The sequence below is a fragment of the Bidens hawaiensis genome, unplaced genomic scaffold (genome assembly GCF_021521415.1).
Source record: "Bidens hawaiensis isolate Kalapana, Puna unplaced genomic scaffold, B.hawaiensis_p1.1 tig00019791_1, whole genome shotgun sequence".
NCBI classification, from domain to species: domain Eukaryota; kingdom Viridiplantae; phylum Streptophyta; class Magnoliopsida; order Asterales; family Asteraceae; genus Bidens; species Bidens hawaiensis.
Genome location: NW_027493002.1, coordinates 247,691 through 270,873, shown reverse-complemented (window position 1 = coordinate 270,873; position 23,183 = coordinate 247,691). Strand labels below are relative to the sequence as shown.

General features: G+C 41.7%; 2 protein-coding genes and 1 pseudogene across 2 annotated transcripts; 2 read left to right on the top strand and 1 right to left on the bottom strand.

Moving 5' to 3' along the window:
* The first annotated feature begins 9,666 nt into the window (after positions 1–9,666).
* LOC143559202 (protein DEHYDRATION-INDUCED 19 homolog 5-like) lies at positions 9,667–12,007 on the top strand. Its single transcript, XM_077047859.1, has 5 exons — positions 9,667–10,017; positions 10,431–10,564; positions 10,682–10,759; positions 11,510–11,694; positions 11,811–12,007. Exons 1-5 carry the CDS (start codon positions 9,933–9,935, stop codon positions 11,899–11,901), a joined length of 573 nt encoding a protein of 190 aa, XP_076903974.1. The 5' UTR covers positions 9,667–9,932; the 3' UTR covers positions 11,902–12,007.
* Positions 12,008–16,361: 4,354 nt separating this feature from the next.
* On the top strand, positions 16,362–18,043 carry LOC143559201 (mitogen-activated protein kinase kinase kinase 20-like; annotated as a pseudogene).
* Positions 18,044–19,609: 1,566 nt separating this feature from the next.
* LOC143559223 (elongation factor Tu, chloroplastic-like) lies at positions 19,610–21,190 on the bottom strand. Its single transcript, XM_077047873.1, has one exon. The coding sequence runs from the start codon at positions 21,167–21,169 to the stop codon at positions 19,757–19,759; it is 1,413 nt and encodes a 470-aa protein (XP_076903988.1). The 5' UTR covers positions 21,170–21,190; the 3' UTR covers positions 19,610–19,756.
* Positions 21,191–23,183: the final 1,993 nt, after the last annotated feature.

Here is a 23,183-nt window from a genome sequence, read left to right as displayed (position 1 = left end):
CAGGGCGCACATGACCCAGAGCTCATCCGCACCCTAACGGGTAAAGATGGCATGCCATCCACATGGGATGGCATCATGACAGCAGCAAAACGCTATGCGGAAACAGAGAAGCAACTGGGTAGAGATCTCCCACAGAGCACAAACCTCTACACCCAGAGGACGAGAGAAGACAACGTCCTCACCGCCCGACTAAATAAAAAACGAAAGCTAGGCATTTGGCAGTCAAGGGTAAACTTTGACACCTCATCCGGCTTGCAACATCGGTTGGGCGGAAGGGATAATGTACAGTCGCACCGGAACTCCAGATGGACGCCACTCACCAAAAGCGTCACTGAGATATTCGCCACTGAAGAGCTCCCATGGCCAAAGCCTCCAATAATCCGACATCGTCACGATGCTGATCGGAGCAAATACTGTGACTTTCACAAGACAAAGGGCCACAACACTGAAGAATGCATAGATGTAAAGGATATGGTCGAAGCATTTGTCAGAGATGGGACGCTCGCGCACCTCGTGGCGTAATAAAGGCTGAGCAGGCGAGTGCGTATAGAACCCCAGCTGGGGAAAACACGAATCAATTCCAGCTTCAAATTCGAGACTACATGCTGCGTAAAGAACGAGATCCCGAACCAGGTGCGTATCGGCTCGATGGCACTCCCATCCCAACATGGAAGGGAGCTCATTTACACAGTCTGCATGTAAATCAATTCCAATTTGTAAAGAAAAGGCCAAGAGCCACTTCTAATGGAAATGATTCTCTTTAAGAACACCGAAGCTGATGATTTTACATTTATACTTTTCTGAACTGATATGCCGGTTTTCACCGCATAATTACGTCGTCATTGCATGGGAAGGCGGTGCTACCCGCACGAACCCAGCAACGTGACAAACCTTCACGCAGGTCAGTTGAAGGGGAAAAAAGTTCAGCACCCAAAAATGAAAGTGCCGGTCTATCCGCATGAATCATTAAGGAAACTGAATAATAACCTATCAACAACCGCGCGTCGAACGGTTAAACTATCCAACACTGGTGACGGCATTCACATTACGTGAAGTCGTTGCGTGGGAAGGCGGTCTTACCCGCACGAACCCAATAACGTGGCAAACCTTCACGCAGAGTCAGTTGAAGGAGAAGAGTTCAATTATCCCATTAAATGAAAGTGCCGGTCTATCCGCATGAATCATAAAAGGAAAATGAACACTAACCTATCGACAACCGCGCGTCGAACGGTTCAAAACAAAATTCTGAAAAAGGATAAGGAAAACCTACACGCAGGTCAGATAAGGGTAAAGTTTTGCCATCCTACTAAGTGCAAGTGACGGTTCTACCCGCACAATCACGAAAGAGGAAGCAAAACTTCACACCTATTATCAACCACGTTCAAAGGTTAACTTATCCTCAAAAGGTAAGAAAAACCTACACGCAGGTCAGATAAGGGTAAAGTTTTGCCATCCTACTAAGTGCAAGTGACGGTTCTACCCGCACAATCACGAAAGAGGAAGCAAAACTTCACACCTATTATCAACCACGTTCAAAGGTTAACTTATCCTCAAAAGGTAAGAAAAACCTACACGCAGGTCAGATAAGGGTAAAGTTTTGCCATCCTACTAAGTGCAAGTGACGGTTCTACCCGCACAATCACGAAAGAGGAAGCAAAACTTCACACCTATTATCAACCACGTTCAAAGGTTAACTTATCCTCAAAAGGTAAGGAAAACCTACACGCAGGTCAGATATAAGTTAAAGTTTAGCCATCCTACCAAGTGCAAGTGACGGTTCTACCCGCACAATCACGAAGGAGGAAGCGAAACTTTAACCCACTATCAACCACGTTCAAAGGTTCTTATTCTAAACACTTGGAAAATTGCTAATTTAAACTAAGTATGCAAGTCATAAGTTTATAAAGCAAGGAACCCAAAGAAGGAAATAACAATCTTATACGCAAAAAGATTAATATTTCAAGAATATATTACAAGAATGGCCGGGTAACTACCCGCCTAAAAGAATAAAACTATACAAGTCTATCTTAGCAATGGGAAGGGATCTTCAGGATCAAGCTTCAGGGCCGCTTCCACTTGGACCCGCTCCGTCAGAAGAACGGGGTGGTTCGAGGAACGCTTTGAGGACAGCTAACCCATCATCAGCAGCAGCTACTTCGTCCACCTTCTCCACCACTGGATGCGGGAAGGCGGCGTATTGATTCAATGCTTGGTCATAAATGGCTTCGGTATCCACATCGAACAAAGGGAAGTTGGAAGGCGGGACGCCTTTCTCAACAAACCCTAGACCAAGCAGGAAGCCGGCCTTTTCCCCATCCTCATGAGAAGCGTTGAGGGCTGCGGTCATAGCATCATCGTAAGAGGTCTCTGAAAAGACCCGACGCACAACCTTACAAAGAAAAAACAAGTATTAGAACCTTTTCCTACAAAAGAAAAGCGTGAAGATAAAACTAAACATACCTGAGGCAACGCTTCTCGAAGAAGCCATTGGAGGGCAGCTTGAGCTTCTTTATGGGCGCGTTCGGCTTCGCTCTTGTTAAGGTTGGCAAGTAAAACTTCCTTTGCGGCAGCCTCTTCGACGCCCTTAAGCTTCCGCTCGGTGTGGTCAAGCACCCCCCTCTGGTCCAGGATTTCCTGGAGTTTCTTGGCATCTTCCATTGCCAAGGCATCATGAGCGCGTTGGAGAGCCTCTAATTTGGCCTTGAGCTCCTCATTCTCCACACGCAAAGGCTCAGCAATGGCTTCAGCCTTGGCAGCCCTCTCGGTTGCGTTTCGCGCAGTCTCCCTGGCCAGCCGAAGCTGTTCATTCACAGCTTGGGCAGCCTTGGAGCGGGCCTCGAGTCGCGCCTGAACTTCAACCTCGAGGGCCTTGAAGGCCTTCTCCTTGTCGGCGGCAGCTGCCGCCAGCTGTTGGTTCTCCTCCCGAAGAGCACGCGCCTCAGATATGTCATTGGCGCGAGCTGCTTTCAACTTGTCGTTTTCACGACAAAGCAGCTCGACGCGCGGCTGCGTCCGGGCCTGGAGAACCCGAAGCTCATTAGTTAGCCTACCCTCCTGGTAGCTAACCATGGCTTCCCCCAACGCACCCGGAGGAGCAGCGTGGCGAGCCCAGTCCACGCACTCCACAGGTGTGCGAAGGGTTGTTCCTCGGCGAATGTTCCATCGTGGAACATACACTTCATTGGAATCCGACACTGCAAAAGAAACAAAGGCAGTAAGGAAAAGATGATAAAAAACATAAGAAAAGAAAGGAACCCTACGCACCTGTAGGGTCAATGACAGGCCGATAGCCGCCAAACCCATCACCTGAACCTAAAGGAAATCCATCCAACAGGTCAGGCAGACGGGAAGGTGGCAAAGATCGGCGGGAAGCCCTGCGCGTACCTGATGGTCCGGCCATCGGTGCCGGTGGCGTTGGCATGGTGGCAGCCGCCGAGGCCGCCGTTGTGGTCACCGCCGCGGTCGCCGCCTCGTAGGCAGCAGCAGTAACCGCCGGCTCTGTGAAGGATGCTGTAAAAATCGCACTCACAGCCGGCGGTGACGTCATCTCAGCTGGAACAGTCTGCTCAGAGGGAGCAACTGAACCAGCGGTAGCAGGCGCAGGCACCTGGGTCGACGCCTCAGGTAGGCTGACCAAGCCTACCGTCATTGGCGGAAGGGTACTCCTCTGCGCCTCACCCCGGAATGCGTCAACATCCACGCCTGCACAAAGAAGAAAGTGTTAAGATAAATTTATGAAGTAATAAATCTACAAAGACAAACTATGATTGTACTTACGGGTTCTCTTGACCCTGAACGTACGGACGGGCGGGGAGGAACCCGATGGAGCCGGCCTCTTGGTACCGGTCACCGTCGTCTTCGTTGGTTCTCCGGAGGTAACGGTCGTAGCCTCCGGAGCAGTGGTCTCCTCACCACCGGGCTTCCCCGCCACCTCTTCACTATCTGACTCCGAGTCAGAGAGAACCACTGGATCAGCTGTGGAGGCCTTCTCCTTCCCCTTCACGCCGGCAGCAGCCTTCTTCTTCCGCACAAGGGGAGGACCATCTGCGGATTCCTCAGAAGAAGACAGGATGTAAGGATTTCCAGCAACGGGTACAGCATTGAGGGGTTCAGGATAGAATATCTCCTTACCTGGCCGCCGGTGGCTCAGGATCTCTTGGCCCGGCGGATAGACCTCCACAAACCTATCCGCCGTTTGCTCCAGGATGGGCAACTCATTGTCATCCAGAGCACGAGTGCCCACCCGCACGGGACTGTCAGCTTCCCGCGGGAACAGGAGCGACTCCAAATTATTCCCCTCTGAAAGAAAAAGAAACAGTTAGAAAATTAACTAATATCAGCAAGAAAGACAAGACATACCATAAGGAATAGAGTTCAAACCGTATTCAAGAAGGATGGGAAACCGGGACGCATCCTTCCATACCCGGCTCATCCCCAGCAGCACCATCCCGGACTCCGCAAACCGGTAAACCGGAGATTGGACCCGGGATATCTTCGCGAACCATTCCGCCTCCTGGTAGCTGGAAGCGTGAAGGCTCGGAAGCGCTTGACCCTTCTTGAACTTCATAGCAATGGGGATGGCGCGGGCAGAGATGTAGAAGAACTCCCGCTTCCACGATCGGAGACTACGCTCGGTTACGCAGATCTTCAAACCCTTAATACGGGTTGTCAGGGTGTACCACCCCTGGACGCACCTCCAAGTATAAAAGGTCATCAGGCGGTCCACGTAGGGCTCAATACCCAGAATCCGACACACCCACTCGAAGTGCCGGACCTTGGCAATCGCCATCGGATGCACCTCGGTCAGGTGCACCCCGTGCCTCTCCAGGACACGGTACACAAACTTTGTCAATGGGAACCTAAGGTTCCCATAAACAAAGAATGCAGCATATACCCCGATCTTGCCACTGGGGGCATCGTACACAGTCTGGTGGGATTCAGGAAACTCAGGCTCGAGAGACTCGAGCATGAACTTCCCGACGATGTACTGGTACTGATCGACAGGTAGAGCACACTGGCACTCGCCAGCAGTACTCCTATCGTCGGCTACAGCTTCAGCATCATGAGAAGACATTTTTGCAGAAAGAAGTGATTTCGGGAAAATGCTTGCCTGAAAAAGGGGAGTATTTGCCGGAAATCACTAAGAAGAAGAAGAGAGGTGAAAGTGTGGATTACAAAGAGGCCTCTCCCCCTTTATATACTAATCGCAATTAATGCGGTGAATTTAATGCGGAGGAGAGAGAAATCGAAGGTGCAATGAAACTATGACACGTGGCAAAAAGCAGGCTGGCAACAGCTGTTGACAGGACGTGTGCCAGTAATTTCGCGGCCACGCGCCCGAAAAATCGTGCCCACGCGCCAGGAAAAGCGTCTGGAATGACCATGTTCTGTCACGTCACCATAACTTCCTGCACGTCCTGACACAGTCAGAAGAAACCGTCGCACGACGTGTCAGAGGTTTGGACTGTTATCTTTTCACCAACTCTTCGAATTTCAAAATTCAAAAAAATTTTGAAAATATTAAAAAGTAAGCGGGAAAATACCCCTTACCCCTTGGCAAACAAGTAACCGTAAGACGGATGCGGGTACAGTGTAAAGGCAAAACCCTTCACATACCTAGCACCCGCAGGGAATTGAAGCCAAATAAACCTTGGCAAACAAGTAACCGTAAGACGGATGCGGGTACAGTGTTAAGGCAAAACCCTTCACATACCTAGCACCCGCAGGGAATTGAAGCCAAGTATTCCTCGGCAACCAACTACAAGACGGGTGCGGGTACAGTGTAAAGGCAAAACCCTCCACATACCTAGCACCCGCAGGGAATTGACGCCAGGAATACCTTGGAAGTAAAGTAACCGTAAGACGAGCGCAGGCACAGTGTCAAGGCAAAACCCTTCACATACCTAGCGCTCCGCTGGGAATTGAAACCAAGAAGGATCTTCTGGGCAATGCTTGCGGAAACGGAAATAACATCCCCGCATAGCGGGAACGTCGAGAACTACGTTGTTGGAAGTTCCAAGATGGAATTGATGGTTTTAACATAATTGATCACTATGTTCAAAACTACCAAAACCTCATGGAAAATACATACAACTGGGACTCAATGCTCCTGACTTGCGAGGAGGTTACAGACCTACCCGCATCATACCCAAAGACCAAGCAGGAAACTCGGGTATTTCTGCAAGTGACAAGGACTTCCGCGGAAAGAATCCCCATGGAAAACCTTACAAAACCCTTTTCAAAACCCTTTGGTCAAGTCCAAAAGTTCACCTCACTTTATTAAACACTCATGAGAAGAACATTGGACTGGGGGGACTTGAAGAGGTAGGTCCCAGCAGAGCCCAGTTGGACCCGCAAGACTCACCTTAAACAGGGACGTCTGCGCAGAGACCAACTGGATCCGCAGGACCAACCATGCTCAGAGACGTGACGTCCTTACGCGCAGTACGCAAGCTGGTCCCGCAGGAAATGCCTCCCAATGGTGAAGGACTCCGCCTGTCCCCGCAGCCTCGGATACAAGCCATTAGGGAAGGCCACCCGCGCAGCATGGCTACACGCACAAGGCACTTAGCTCTCGATCATTCAGTGTCACCTGAAGGAATGAGCCAAGCCGGGAGCAATCCCGCACAGAGGCGGGAGGGGGAATACTCCCGCCCAAATAAGCCAGTCTGTATACTAAAGGACCTTTTACTGTACCTGACGAGGTATGGGCGAAAGATCTGATCAGAGATACAACAGCTCACTGATACAGTATGGCGAGCAGCATGCTCCTGTACTGTATCACTATTAGCCGCTGCCTACTCACCAACTACTGTCATACCACGTGCGTAGCCGGCAGTTGGTGGAAAGGGAATAGTATACAGCAGGCCTGGTCACTATCAGCCGCTGCCTACCCACCAACAACCAGCAGGGCACGTGCGTAGGCTACTGTTGATGAACAGGAACACTGTTGCAGCCGGCCATACCTCCTTGGAAACCTACCTTCGGCTATAAATACCCCAAATGGTATGATCATCAAAACACAACATATCTTACTACATTATTATCATATTATACCTGATATCTGCTCTAGCAATCTCTTAATATACTTTTATATTTAAAGAGCAATCTAGTCTGATTCTCACGCCGGAGGGTGGTCACAAGGAGGAACCCCCCCCCCCTTCTCAGTGACGAGCTCACGGTGTCTGTTTTGCAGGTTATCAGAAGAACCATCTTCCAAGGGTCTAACCCCTCGTGGGAAACAGCTATCCAACCCCCAGGTTACCAGTAATCTGTCTGGGGTCCGGTTAGTGTTTCTTCAGTGTTTGTTCATTTAACTTTAAATGGACACTTAATCAAACAGATAATTATGTTCGTGTTCATTTGTTTAAAAAATGAACATGTTTGTGTCTGTTTGTGTAAGATCTAAACGAACTGTTCATAGACATAAATTGAACAAAACTGAGCAAAGATAAACGAACATATATTAGGGAATGAAAATCAAATTATTTTCATTGATTGGGTGATCCTAAGAAATAAACAGTAGTTAAGACTTTCCAAATACAAACAATAGTTACAATATTGTATTGGTAGCTGATTGAGGAGTTTGGGTAGATGATTGATGTGCAGGAATAAGTTGTATATGAAGCCAAGAATCAGGTGTTGGAGATGTGTGTGTGTGTCGGTTTGGGTTAATGTGGTGTAAAGGAATTCGCTTTCAACGAAATGGACGCGTTGGGAAGTGTAGACTTTGTTTGTTAGAGAGTCAAGGAGATGGTAAGAACTTTAAGAATAGGAATAGCCCACGAAGATACAAGGAATAGATCATGTGTGTAGTTTGCATGGATGTAGCCATGGTGGATAAGCTATACAACCAAATATTTTTAATTTATCGTAATAAGGATTTTTATAAATAGACAAGAATATGAAGAATTATTTCAATATAGTGGTGGGAAGACGATTTATGAGATACGTAGCGAGAGCGAAAACAAATAGTCAAAATTTCGATTGAATTTTGGCTTGAGAGAGTAAGGCATACCCGTTTCGACTATATGGCAATGTCGCTTTTCAGCATAGCCCTTATGTTCGGGTGTGTGTGGTTGAGAACTTGAGATGTTAAGAGAGAAATGTCACAAGAAGCAAGATGAGAAGCGAGTTTAATGTATTCTCCTTTATCGTCGGAAAATAATTGATTAACTTTTGATTAAAAATAGTTTTTCAACACTTCTTTGAAATCTAATGAAAGATGATGGAGTTAGATTTATGTTAGTAGTGTTTTCTCTTAAAAAAATGTAACTATATGTTTTTTCGATCCGTGTAAACAATTATATAACAAAAAAAGTCATATATTAATAATTTATAACATTGAAATAGTCTAAATAGTTTGACTTTTAAGTTTTAATTTTGAAGTCATTGACCTTAATATTCTACAAGAAAGGAAATTAATACTTTGTGTTAGGTACGTCGACTTCATTGTAGTGGACGAATATATAATATTATTAATTTCATTTAAACAATCGCTTTAGTTTTTAATTAAAAAATTAAAACTAAATAAACAATAAAAACACAACCTTGTTTTCCTTTTCCTTTTATTTTATTTACGAACCGCTCCCCAATATACACGTCTGCGTTACACAGAACACACCATCGAGCGAGAATGGCTTCTTATTATTTTCTTACCACCTGTTAAATATTGTTGTAAGAGAAAATAATTCTATACTCGTTAAGAAAATAGTTATCATGATGAATTTGTAGCTTAGAAAAACATTAGGTAAAATTTAAGAGTATACAAAATAATACCATCACACATAAAAGAAACAATTTATCGTGGCTCGTGTGTATATTGATTAAATTATATTGCATATACTCAATTGTCTTATGCAAAAAGTTTATCATCACAAAATGTCGTCACTCTAATCCGTTAAAGACTAGTGTTATAACATAATCATGTAAGGTATTTATATCTTCTATTGTCACTAACTTTGGTAGCTATCACCGATATTTCCTTCCCAATTCCGTTTGCTTCTAACGAACAATGGTATCATTTTCAATTAGAGAATGTTATAAATTGCTTTGAAACAAAAAGTTAAGGATACATAATAGCTACCATTTCGTTCTAAGTAAATTTGATATTGATAAAAAAAAACAATAATTGAAAGTGTAATTAGTTTAACCATTGGTATGCAGGGCCCGCCTTTGAGAGGGGGCGAGGAGAGCGACCATCACGGCCCAAATCTAAAGCCATTTTTAAATAAAAGATTTACACAACCTAAATTATAAATAAGCTCATTTAGAATTTAATTATTTAAACTCATAAAGAAAACATTTTTACTCTCAAAATTTTCTCGCACTCGACTCAAAATGTTGTAATGATTTTCAGAGGCAGCCTTGTCGATAGAAATTGTTATTGATGTTATTAAAGATAACAAGTTATTAAAACCCAATTTTTTCCGTTTATCAAAACTATCAAGTGGCAGCCTGCCGTATGGTTTTCTGATAGTATGCTTAAGTCAAATTCTAAAGTCAGCATGAGCCCAGTTAAGACAATATTGTCCGGTTAGAGTGAGCCGACGATACTCTCCAAATTTAAGAAGTGCTAATTCGTCTTTTCAATATAAATAAATAAAGCTAGGATGCTTAATTACTAAGTTTATAATATCTAATTATGAACATTAAAAATTAAAAACCAGCCTCTGACCACTAACTTCTCCCCACAGCTTCACTTCTCACACACAACACAAAACAACACACACTAAATACTAAATAGTCGTCAAGCAACACTCCTCCACCTCAAAGATTCAATCTTTACAACATCTTCAACTAAAAAGCTTCAAACATTCTTCATAAAATCCCAATCTTCACCCTTCTCTGGTCCTGGCTTTTACTGTTTCTTGATTTTCCAGTAAAAAATAAAATAAAAATAAAGAAGCTTTAATTTCCCGGATTATTTGGATATGGACTTCTGGGGTTCAAGGGCTCACTCATCAAGACACCACCACCACTTTCACACTCTCCAATCTGACCGTCTTAACAACTCTGGTGACTCTCAAAACCTTCTTTTTTTATATATTTTTTTAAATCTTGTTTGATGGGTTGTAAGTTTACTTGCTTATTATGATAATATCCCATCTGGGTGTTTGTAATTATGATGTTTACTGGTGAAAAATCCAATCTTTTTGGAACATTCCAGATTTTCTTGATTCTGTGTGGCACAACAAGATCTGAATAATCCAAGTTACTTAAATCTTGATAGATGATGGAATATTGGAATTGGGTTTGTTTTAATATTATTATTATCCATATGTTTGACCTTCAAAGTTAGGCCACATGTTTTGTTTGACCCTCAGTCAAACTGCAATTATTGTTTGCTTCACTCTGTTTCCAACTTTCTATCAGATTTTTGTTTATTAACTCTCAAAATTAAATCTTGGATTGCTTCTTGTTTTGTGTAGATAATCATTTGACAATGGATGGAGATGATGATGTTAGAGCTTGGTTTCCCTGCCCTTTTTGTTATGTGGAAATCGAAATTCCTGTGCTTTGTTGCCATCTGCAAGAAGAACACTGTTTCGACCTCAAAAGCGCGGTATTTATTTGCATAAATTTGTTTATTAATCGGTTTTATGGTAGATTTAGATGGATTGTGAATTGTGGATTTATGGTTATACTCGGTTGTTTATCTAAGATGAAAGTTTTTGTTTAGGTTTGTCCAATATGCGCAGCAAATTTGGGGAAAGATGCAATTGCTCATTTCACATCCCACCATGTCCAAATGATAAAGGTACTTGACCAAACCTTAATTTTTCGCTTATAGCTTAATGTGAATATTAGCTGCAAGAACTGATTATATGGAAAATGAAATTATGGGTTACAGGGTTGGGAACTTAAAACTGGTTAAAAAACATATTTCCTGGTAGTAATAATAATAAATGTCGTTTAATAAATTAGTTTGTATATTTTGAGATTTTAAATATGAATAAATTAAATTCCAAACAATGTAATATGTGAAAGGGTGAAACATGATTATTTTATCAGATGGCGAAATATATAACATATTATCGTAAAAGGCGAGAGTGCGGGGTCTAGTAAAAAATACAAGGATAATTGTAAGGACAAATGCATTACTGGGACTTGTCCTTCAGAATAATTTATCTAAAAACTTATAGAAGAAGTAAATGGTAGATAAGCCAAGGGCCCAGCTATACAAACACCATTGATATGCTATCCAGACACTAGTAACATGTCATACAGTTCGTGTGGCCATACGAGCCGTATGGTATGGTGAAAGGTGGTCAAATAGGTCGTTTTGATGGTCATACGGGCCCGTTTGATAGGGTGGGTCATGTGTCGTATGAGAGCCAAATCATACTTCCAAACATTTGATTATCTTGTTATTACAACTTAAAACAAATCTAACTACTATTTGTCCACCCGTACATTTTACTTCACTTGATTATCTTAATATCGCGTTATCACTTTCAAGAAGCACATTGAATCAGTTGCAACCCATTTTAACACTCGTCGATTGCAGAGGAGGAGAAAGTCCCCGAAATCAGGGTTATGGAGCCACGGTGTGAGCCACACACGAGAAATGACGGACAGGGGAAACACACATGAAACCACACCCGATCCACTATCTGCATTCCTGCGCAATGTTTCATTTTCAGAGCTTCAAGAAGAACAAGTATCAAGTGTGATCACTTCTGACATCAAGAGGTATATAGTTTTCTTGTGGTTATTTTATGAGATTACTCGAGTTATGATAACAAAACCAGACCAATATGTTAAGTGAGTTTAGTGTGCAACAGTGGCTAACTGTATGCTATGTGCAGCACAAATGAAGTAGAAAAAGTGAAGGATCATGAAGAGAAACAGAATCAAGCAGCATTTGTTCAGCAATTGGTCTTGTCAACCATTTTCTGAAGTAAATAAATCAAAAACCTTGTATCATATCAGTAGAGGAAGTAAACATTGTATCAGTTTAAGCTTTTGCTACTTTTAAATAATCTGTCTTAATGGTTTCAAGTTTAACTGTAGTTAGTTATGAAAAGCCACTAGATTACCCTATCCGTTAGGGTGTGCATGAAACCAAAATAGCCAGTCTATAACTAAAATAACCGATATAATCAAACCAAGATAACTGAACACCAACTCAAAACAACGGAATGGTTTCGTGTTCTCAAAAACTAATTTTCTGATTCGGTTTTGGTTTTGCATGTACCGAGATGGAGAAAAATAAACTGAACCTGCAAAAATGTCTTTCGCTTTTTTATTTATGATTTTTACTTTTGAATGTCCAAGTAAATTATAATCAACTAATCGATAAATGAAATAAAATTTAAACCTAATGTTGTAAGCCAAATTCAAAATTATTGGCCATTTTTTTCAGCAACACAAAAAACTTAGATTAACTGAACTGTCGAAACATGAAATTAATCTGACCTGATCCATGACGATGTTTCCACGGATTTTCGAGATGAACGAACCACGTCTTGATCTTCTTCTCCGGTTGCTTGATACCTGCAATGGTTTTTCGGGGGTGTGGAGGTGACTGCTAAGAAATCTCAAAGATCTCTTGTTTACAGACACAAAAAAGTGGTGGTGGCTCTTATTGAGCATGACCCTTTAATAAGGAGGTGGAGACCTCCTTATATAGAGAGCCTCATGGCCACCATCATGATACCCTAATGGGCCTAGCCCAGTTAGGGTTACCTCCACAAAACCCCCTCAGCCCAATAACATTGTATTAGTCCATATAATAAAATAAGCCAAACATAATAAATTTAGGGTCGTAAAACCGGGTTTAGTACCATACCCCTACAAGCCCCCCCAATCCAGCGTTGCTCTTGGGCGCGCAAGCGTTTAGGTGGAGCGCTAGACTTTATGAGGTGTGTTAGGCCATGAGGCGGTTTTTTCCCTTTTCTTCGGCCTTGTCTTTATTGTCTTTGAGTTTTGGGAGGTTTTCTTCATGATGGTGACATGTTGTGATCTTTATGATAATGATGGTGCCCTGGCATGAATAAGATATATCACGCATCATAACAATAGTGGCGCGAGGCCTGATAAAAGGTAGAGCGCGCATCTCGATAATAATGTAACATAACTTGCGCGCGAGGCAGCTTACGAGTTATGAGAATAATAAAGCCTGCGCGCATGGCGACTTACGAGCTATAAGAATAATAAAGCCTGCGCGCATGGCGACTTACGAGCTATAAGAATAATAAAACTGCGCGCGAGGCGACTTACGAGCTATAAGAATAATAAAGCCTGCGCGCGTGGCGACTTACGAGCTATAAGAATAATAAAGCCTGCGCGCGTGGCGACTTACGAGCTATAAGAATAATAAAGCCTGCGCGCGAGGCGACTTACGAGCTATAAGAATAATAAAGCCTGCGCGCGTGGCGACTTACGAGCTATAAGAATAATAAAGCCTGCGCGCGAGGCGACTTACGAGCTATAAGAATAATAAAGCCTGCGCGCGTGGCGACTTACGAGCTATAAGAATAATAAAGCCTGCGCGCGAGGCGACTTACGAGCTATAAGAATAATAAAGCCTGCGCGCGTGGCGACTTACGAGCTATAAGAATAATAAAGCCTGCGCGTGAGGCGACTTACGAGCTATAAGAATAATAAAGCTTGCGCACGAGGCGACTTATGAGCTATAATAATAATGAAGCTTGCGCGAGTTGCGGCTTACGAGCTATAATAATAATGAAGCTTGCGCGAGTTGCGGCTTACGAGCTATAATAATAATGAAGCTTGCGCGTGAGGCGACTTACGAGCTATAAGAATAATGAAGCTGGCGCGTGGCCATGTGGGATATTATTAGGCTCCCGCCCTAAGATTCGGATGTCTTCTATTGCGATAACGTGGTGGTGGTATACCACGATAGTCCCCTAGTTCATTGCTGCTAAATGAGGTTGTCCTTATCCTGATTTGGGATTAGACTATTCTCATTTGTTGTGTCGCTTGCGCATAGGCTTTGGCTTTGTGTTATGCGCCACGCGCAGATGTTGCATTCGCGTGCGCGTAGACTTTATGTCCTGCGCCACGAGCAGATGTTGCATGCGCGTGCGCGTAGACTGTATGTCATGCGCAGATGTTTCATGCGCTTGCGCATAGGCTTTGGTTTTGTCATGCGCCACGCGCAGATGTTGCATGCGCGTGCGCGTAGACTTTATGTCCCGCGCCACGCGCAGATGCTGCATGCGCGTGCGCGTAGAGTGTATGTCATGCGCAGATGTTTCATGCGCTTGCGCATAGGCTTTGGTTTTGTCATGCGCCACGCGCAGATGTTGCATGCGCGTGCGCGTAGACTTTATGTCCCGCGCCACGCGCAGATGTTGCATGCGCGTGCGCGTAGACTTTGTGTCATGCGCCATGCGCAGATGTTGCGTGCACTGATGTGATATGCGTGAGCATGTGATGCGTAAGCATATGTAATATGCGTGAGCATATGTGGTGCATGAGCATATGTGGTGCATGAGCATATGTGATGCGTGAGCACATGTGGTGCGTGAGCATATGTGGTGCATGAGCATATGTAATATGCGTGAGCATGTGGTGCATGAGCATGTGATATGCGACTGCGCTCAAGCATCATGGTGGTGCGCATGTTGAACGGAGCGGAGCCGCGTTCGGTCTTGTATTCGGCGCGAAGCCGTATGGGTTTATGAGGATTCCCAACCTTTAAGTTTGGCGCGTGACCTTACGGGTTTATGAGGATTCCCAACCTTTAAGCTTGGCGCTTGGCCTGATGGGTTTATGAGGATTCCCAACCTTTAAGTTTGGCGCTTGGCCTGATGGGTTTATGAGGATTCCCAACCTTTAAGTTTGGCGCTTGGCCTGATGTGCGCATGCACGGCGACGGAGTGGTGACTCGCGGGCGCGCGTGCATGGCGGAGGTCTTTTGCGCAAAGCCCACATGGTGGTTTCCGCGGTGGTTTCCACGGGCGCTCACGCATGTCGGCGGAATGGTGACCCGCTGGCGAGCATGCGTGGTGGCAGTCTTCTGCGCAAAACCCACCTGGTGGAGGTCTTTTGCGCGAGACCCACATGGTGGTTCCCGCGGCGGCACATGCATGGCTGCGAAGTGAGAATCCGCGGGCGCGCGTACATGGCGACGGAAGTCTGGTAATTTTTGGATCTGCAGTTTAAGAGTTAGATCTGCAATTTTAAACCTAAAATCCAGGTCTGTAATCTAGATCTAGATCTGTAAATCAGATCTAGATAGATCTGAAGCTCGGAGCGGATTTAAAACCATCACAGATCCGGAGACTTGATCATTCGAATCAGGCAGTTTCTTTTTGCACAGATCTGGAAGCCTCTTTTAGATCTATGGATCTTTTTGAGCTTTAATAGAACAAGCCTTGAAGCCTTTTTCTGTAAACTTCCAGATCTGGGTTTTTCCTGGGAGAGATCTGACAGCCGAGACGAAGATCGAAGGGTAGTTCGTTGCCGTCCCACGGATGGCGCCAATGTCGAAACATGAAATGAATCTGACCTGATCCATGACGATGTTTCCACGGATTTTCGAGATGAACGAACTACATCTTGATCTTCTTCTCCGGTTGCTTGAGACCTGCAATGGTTTTTCGGGGGTGTGGAGGTGACTGCTAAGAAATCTCAAAGATCTCTTGTTTACAGACACAAAAAGGTGGTGGTGGCTCTTATTGAGCATGACCCTTTAATAAGGAGGTGGAGACCTCCTTATATAGAGAGCCTCATGGCCATCATCATGATACCCTAATGGGCCTAGCCCAGTTAGGGTTATCTCCACAAAACCCCCTCAGCCCAATAACATTGTATTAGTCCATATAATAAAATAAGCCAAACATAATAAATTTAGGGTCGTAAAACCGGGTTTAGTACCATACCCCTACATGAACCATTATGAAAACTGAAAAACCTAAAAGTGAACGATCTCAATAAATTTGGTTAAAGACTAAAGAAGTTAGGATAAACATTGACTCGAGTTAGGAGATGCGAAATACATATTATATAATGAGCGTTTTTCGAGTAATTTCAATTTTAAATTTCTAATACTCCAAATATATAATTATTTCATTACTTTCAACTCTATAATGTCTAAAACTTGAAGTTGGCCAGAAAATATATATAAAATGAGCGGCTAGGGCTTAAATTTTAAAACTTTGAAAAATAGTATATTATTATACATATACATAAAAAATTAAAAAATAATAAATAACAAACAATTCGAGCAAAATGAACCGAACCGAGCGAGGCTTTGCTCGTGCTTGCCTGCTTGGCTTGCTTTCAAACCAAACCGAGCCGAAATCAAACAAACATTTTTCAAGTAATTTCCGAACGAGCGTTTTTTCGAGTAATTTATGAGCGAGCGTTGAGCTGCGAGCAGGTTGTAGAGCCCTAAATTATAATCATTTTCTTAAAAACAATTTTCATACATGAAAGTCCAAACGTGACCGCCAAGTAACATAAACTCTAAACTGACCGTTATTCTATGCGATAACTTCGTTTATAAACAAACATATATATACAAGCATTGCACCAACAACACTACAACATATATTTCTAATTTGAAGCCAAAACCCTAAGTTTTACGCATGGAATCAAAGACGAAGAAACGAAGGTTGTTTGGTGGAGAAAATGTTTACGAAGAAGGTAAGAGAAGTAAGCAACAAGATTGTAACAAGACGTATGGCGATGCTGTTGCTTGGTTCAGAGGTGCAATGATCGGTAAAGGCAGTTTTGGTCGTGTTTTCGTTGCGAATGCCAAATCCAGACACAGTTCGTATCCACCAGTCATGGCAGTCAAATCTGCATACGTCGTTCCATTCAGAAGGAGAAAGAGGTTCTGGATAATATTCGCGGTTGTTCGAATGTCATCAGGTGTTTCGGTGAAGAAGTTACTATCGGAGATCAAGGTCAGATGGTGTACAATTTGTTATTGGAGTATGGCTCCGGTGGAACCCTTGCTGATCTTATTAAGAACTCGAATGGCGTAGGATTGCCGGAGTTGGACATGCGGCGACATACTAGGTCGATTCTTCGTGGATTGAGTCACGTTCACAAGCGAGGGTTTGTTCATTGTGATTTGAAACCAGAAATTGTATTGCTTGTAGCCCGAAAAACCGGTGATTTTATTGCTAAAATTGGGGATTTCGGTTTGGCGAAGAGGACGAAGCAGATCAAGAAGAACAATTATGGCAAGGGCACCGCTATGTATTTATCACCGGAAGCTTTGATTAATGGTGTTCAAGAACAGCCTGCTGATATTTGGGCGTTCGGATGTATTGTTTTTGAGATGTTGACTGGAAAACCGCTCTGGTTTTCGGATTGAGATTTGGGTGTTGAAGAGATGTTAACTCGTATTGGTGACGAAGTTGACTTGTTATCTGTTTCTAGCCGCATATCTGCAGAAGGAAAGAGTTTCTTGAAACATTGTCTGTGCAAAAAGGTTATGTGCAGATTAACTGCTAACATGTTGTTGAATCATCCTTTCGTTAAAGGGTTGTGCGATGATGACGATGATCGTATAAAAGAAGTTGGAGAATCACGCGAGGTTTTTGATACAGACAGGATAACGTCGGCATTGTTATCTTTCTATGATGATGCAGAAGATGATGATGAGCTGTGGTTGTCTACCTGTGCAGATGAGTATTCAAGCTATGAAGAAGATATGCATGCTACTCCAAATGAAGAAAGTATGAAGGCTAGATTACATGAAGTGCAGCGATTTCCAGTAAGATTAGTTACCATTTCCTAGAGATTTTAGTAACACTGATGGTTGGATTCTAACTTAGGATCATGATTTTGTATGTGTTCAAAGGTTGTATCATGGTATATTAGTATATACAACAAAGTTTCTTTTGTAGGATTGAGTATGAAATTGAATAAATTCTTTCAATCTTTCATATGTTTAACTGTGAAATTTTATGATTTTTGTATGTGATTATGCGTCCATTGTTGTTGATTTACATGGAAACACAAGGGATTCGTTTGGTTTCAAGTAAACATTGTATCAGTTTAAGCTTTTGCTACATTTACATGATCTTTCTTAATGGTTTCAAGTTTAAACTGTAGTTGGTTATGAAAAGCCACTAGTTTCAACTGTAGATAGTTTCAACTGTAATGGTTTCGAGTTTCAACTTAACCGAACCCAAAACAACGCAATGGTTTCGTGTTCTTAAAAACCAGATTTATGGTTCAGTTTTGGTTTTGCATGTACCGAGTAAGTGAAAATCGAACATGTAAAAATGACTTTTGCTATTATATTTTTAAAATTTTTATTTTTGACAGGCAAGTAATTTATAAATACTAATCCATTCGTCCCATTATAAGTGTTCATATTTCCAATTTTATTTGTCCCATTACAAGTTTCCACTTTTAAAATTTATTATTCATTTTCCAAGTAAACCCTTAAACACACACAACTAACATTAATAAACAATATTGATTGACCCACTTTTTAAGGATATTATTGTCATTTGGTAAGAAAAAAAAGTAATCATTCAATCCACCTAAACTTTGTGTTTTTGAAAAATGGACACTTATAATAAGATGATGGAGATTTAAATATTGTATTCTAAAAAAATTAGTCTGCAAACGCGTAATCATCAAATAACCTTTAATTAAAAGTTTATTGAATTTTAATAATAACTATTGACTGGTATTGGCCGATAATAATCCCTATTCATTTTATCACCACTGGCGGTCCCAAATTTCAAAAAATTGGTTCCCAATAGTCCCCTTAAAAATGACTTAGCGACGTCATACTTTTTCTAAATTTCAAATTAATTTTTTAGGGCTTTTGATCGGAAGGAGGATACAGATCGATAGATGTAAAACTTAAGTCGAAACGGTGATCCAAACGACTTGATTTTCGCTTTAATTCGTGTGTTTGAACTTCCAATTAACAAATATCAAATCGTTTGGATCATCATTTCGAGTTAAGTTTTACATCAATCGATTCGTATTCTTTTCCTTATCAAAAGCCCTAAAAAATTAGTTTGAAATTCGAAAAAAAATATAACATCGTTAAGTCAATTTTTCGAGTGACCCTTTTTTGAAACTGGGAGGGCCAACTTTTTGAAATTTGGGACCACCAGTGGCGATAAACAATGGCGATAAAATAAATATGTATTGTTATCGACCAATACCAGTTAATAGAGTTAATAAGATTAATAAAATCCAATAAACCTTAATTAAAATATAATTTAGACCTAACGTTTAAGACCTAAATTTTATAACCATTGCCCTCCATTAGCCATTTTTTCGACGAAACCGAAAAAACGGACACAAAATGAACCAATTATGAAAACCGAAAAAGCTGAAACCAGGCGGTTTTAACAACACAAAAACTAAATTTTCGATTCTCATTTTGATTTAGGTCCAAACTCACTCATGCCCACTCCTAGTATCCATCATTATGTTTTTGTAATTTGTGCAAATTGAATTCACATGTGAATCAAATCAATTCTTCTAAAAGAATGCAGTTTGTACTCAAAGCAAAAACTGGTGTCAATTGAACTCAACCAGCACAGAGGAACTTGAACATGATAAACAAAGCTGCAAGATCCACCCATTCATATGCAAAATCTCACAGAAGTAAAGTAATGAACATCAAAGTACAAAGATCATATTTCCATGATTAAACTAAAAGACTAGCATAGATTCAAGAAAATAGGTGCAGCAACATGTGTGACATCTTAAAATGCAAAATTAAGTGCATACAATTATAAAAATAAAATCTCCAACTCAAAACAACTTTATAAAACCACCACATACTCGTCTCAAATCACTCAATAATCAACTGGATCACACCCGCTCCAACGGTCTTTCCACCTTCCCTGATAGCAAACCGCATACCTTGCTCACACGCAACCGGCATAATAAGCTCAACCACCATCTTCACACGGTCACCAGGCATAACCATCTTCGACTCCTCATCCTTATCATTCATAATCTGTGTCACCTTCCCTGTAACATCAGTAGTCCTCATGTAGAACTGAGGTCTGTACCCTGCAAAAAATGGTGAATGCCTTCCACCTTCTTCTTTCTTCAACACATACACCAAAGCTTCAAACTTTGTGTGCGGGGTAATCGTCGCAGGCTTAGCCAACACCATACCTCTCTGAATATCAATCTTCTGAATACCTCTCAACAAAAGCCCTACATTATCACCAGCCATCGCTTCGTCTAAAAGCTTCTGAAACATCTCAACCCCGGTAACAGTCGTCGTTCTAGTATCCTTCAACCCGACAATCTCGACAGTGTCACCAATCCTAACCGTCCCTCTCTCAACCCGACCCGTAGCCACAGTCCCACGACCCGTAATCGAAAACACATCTTCAATGGCTAACAAAAACGGGAGCTCGGTCTGTCGTTGTGGAATCGGAATGTAATCATCAACAGCAGCCATTAAATCATAAATCTTATCCACCCATTTATTTCCCCCCTTTACAATTTTCGGGTTTTCGGTTAAAGCTTCTAAAGCTAACAAAGCCGAACCGGATATAATCGGGATATCATCACCGGGGAATTCATACGAAGATAACAACTCTCGTACCTCCAATTCGACTAGTTCAAGCAACTCTTCATCATCAACCTGGTCTTGTTTATTCAAAAACACCACCATATTCGGCACACCGACTTGTTTCGCCAACAAAACGTGTTCTTTCGTCTGCGGCATGGGTCCATCGGCACCGGAAACAACTAAAATAGCACCGTCCATTTGGGCAGCACCGGTAATCATGTTTTTAACATAATCAGCGTGACCAGGGCAGTCCACGTGGGCGTAGTGTCGATTCTCGGTCTCGTATTCGACAGTGGCGGTGTTGATGGTGATACCACGGGCGCGTTCTTCCGGTGCGGCGTCGATTTCGTCGTATTTTTTGGCGACGCCGCCGCCGGTGGAGGCTAAGGCCATGGTGAGTGCGGCGGTGAGGGTGGTCTTGCCGTGGTCAACGTGGCCGATGGTTCCGATGTTGACGTGGGGTTTGGTTCTTTCGAATTTGCCTCTGGCGGCGCGGACGGTGAGGGAGCGGCGGCGGTGGGTGGTGGTGGGGTTGTGGATAGATAAGTTAGCGTTGGGTTTGGATAAGAAAGTGGAAGAGAGGAGTAGTTTGGTGGTGGGTTTAGAGAGGGTGAAAGAGGAGGGTGGTGGTGATGAGGTGGTGAATGAGGCGGCAGCGGTGGAGATGGAAGCCATCGGAGAATAAGAAGAAGAAGAAGAAGAAGATAGGATTTGGATAATAATAATAATAATAATAATAATAAGGGGTTTGAGAATTGGGGTTTTTTTTATGGTGGGTGTGTGTATGGGATAGTGTGACGTGGATTATCATTGTTCATACCATTTGCCATATTGGATCCATTTATCTTTCCACCACAATTAAATCGGATTTATTTGACTCCGAATTCGGGAGTAGGAGTGGGAGTTTATTTTACGTTTTTAAATAAATAATAATTCAATGCATTATCTTCCCACCACAAATAATCGGGTTCATAAACCACACTAAAGCATTCTCAATCAAGTCTATATGTTTTTTAATATTTTTTTGAAAGTAATTATGAGTTTAAAAGAGATAAAATGTATAAAAATATTATTAGAATACAATAATTTTAATGAATTTTTGTTTTGGAGATAGAAGAAAGAATATGAATGCTTTTATGATATGAATATTCTGCATTCTCCATCAGTTACAATGATGTGTTAGTGCTTCAGATTTCTAAATTATAGTCGATCGAAGTTTGTTTGGACAAGATTAGAGTGAAACTTTTTTATCCTTTTATGTAGTACATGGATAAAAGACTATATTTCTCAACCTATCATCTAAAATTATGTGAGAGTAGTTTGTAAATTATAGGGTGAGGTTGTGAGTGGTTATGAGTTAAATTATAGATTGGAGAGAAAAAAGATAGTGATTTTTTGTAAATTTGGAGAAAAATATGTTCGCCCCTATTTATTTTTTAATATTTGTTAAATTGGTTGCGAGTAAAAGAAAGAGAAAACTGTAATGATAAAAATATAAAAAAATATTATATAATTGAAAAATAGAGAAAAATATAATACATTTTAGTGTAATTGTAAAGATAGAAATGAGGGATAGGTTTTAATATCCTTTATGTTAAAAGTAACTAAAAGTAAATAACTTGATTTTGAAATATAGGTATGAGAAAAATAAATTGAGATCCTTAGGAATAGGTGTTATGAAAATTTGAAAAAATAATGACTATTTATTTTTCAATCTTTGTAAATTGTTTTGTATAATTATCATCCAAAATTTTTTTGAATAATTATCACAGAAAATTTATAAATGATGGGAAATGAGCAATTTGTAAAATGTTATATTTGATCGTGTTTAATGTTTAACTTAATGAACAGAATTGACATTAAGCCAAACTTCAAACATAACTAGCAAAAAAGATAGGTGCTCAAAGAGAAAAAGAACAGCATTCATGACTTCATGTGCGGTATGCAACTCGACCCAAGCTAGTAGCAACCTAGAGAATCTATAGTGAACAATGAGGGTGAAGGCTTGTGGTGAGAGTGAAGGTTAGTGGCGTGGGTGATGGTGGTTTGAGATGAGCAGATGGCTTATTATGGCGCGTTGAATTCCAGATCCTTCAAGCTTTCTCAGTAGCTCAAGTGAACAATTTTTAACTTGAAATTCATAAGTTCAAAGTTCAAACATTTTGTTGGAGAAAGAAACTCTCCCAGGTGGAACTGCGGAAGTCGTCGTTCAAAATTATTGAAATTCCAGGTCATTTCATACTCACTAATAAAAACGAATTTATTAGGTAGTTTGGTTTCCTTCAGGTTATGCTTCTGACCGGACCGCAAACCAAATATACTAAAAATAACCCTAGACTGAAAACCACAAACCGAATATGCTCAACACGGTTTTGGTTTGGCCGTAGTTCGGGCCGCCTTTCAACCAGTCTGGAGCGGGTTTTGCACATCCCTAATGGTTATTGATTGACTTACACGTTGAAGACGAGAGACTAGTTCTTTGTTTTTTCAAAAAAAAAATACACGAAAAGTTTAATGTACAACAAATAAAAGCCAAACAACTGCCACTTGTACACCATGTCATCAGGTTATTGTAATGAAACCCATAATATAGCTAGAAGAATGTGTTGGTGCAAGAAAAAAATTTAAGTAAAAATTGTTTCCCTTAAAATAACCTGTAATAAAATCCATCAAGTTTTATAATAAGTCA

Coding starts and splice junctions, on each gene's coding strand:
- LOC143559202 (XM_077047859.1), top strand. CDS start 9,933: ATGGACTTCTGGGGTTCAAGGGCTCACTCATCAAGACACCACCACCAC. Junction 10,565..10,681: donor GTTTCGACCTCAAAAGCGCG/GTATTTATTTGC, acceptor GTTTTTGTTTAG/GTTTGTCCAATATGCGCAGC. Junction 10,760..11,509: donor ACCATGTCCAAATGATAAAG/GTACTTGACCAA, acceptor CGTCGATTGCAG/AGGAGGAGAAAGTCCCCGAA.
- LOC143559223 (XM_077047873.1), bottom strand. CDS start 21,169: ATGGCTTCCATCTCCACCGCTGCCGCCTCATTCACCACCTCATCACCA.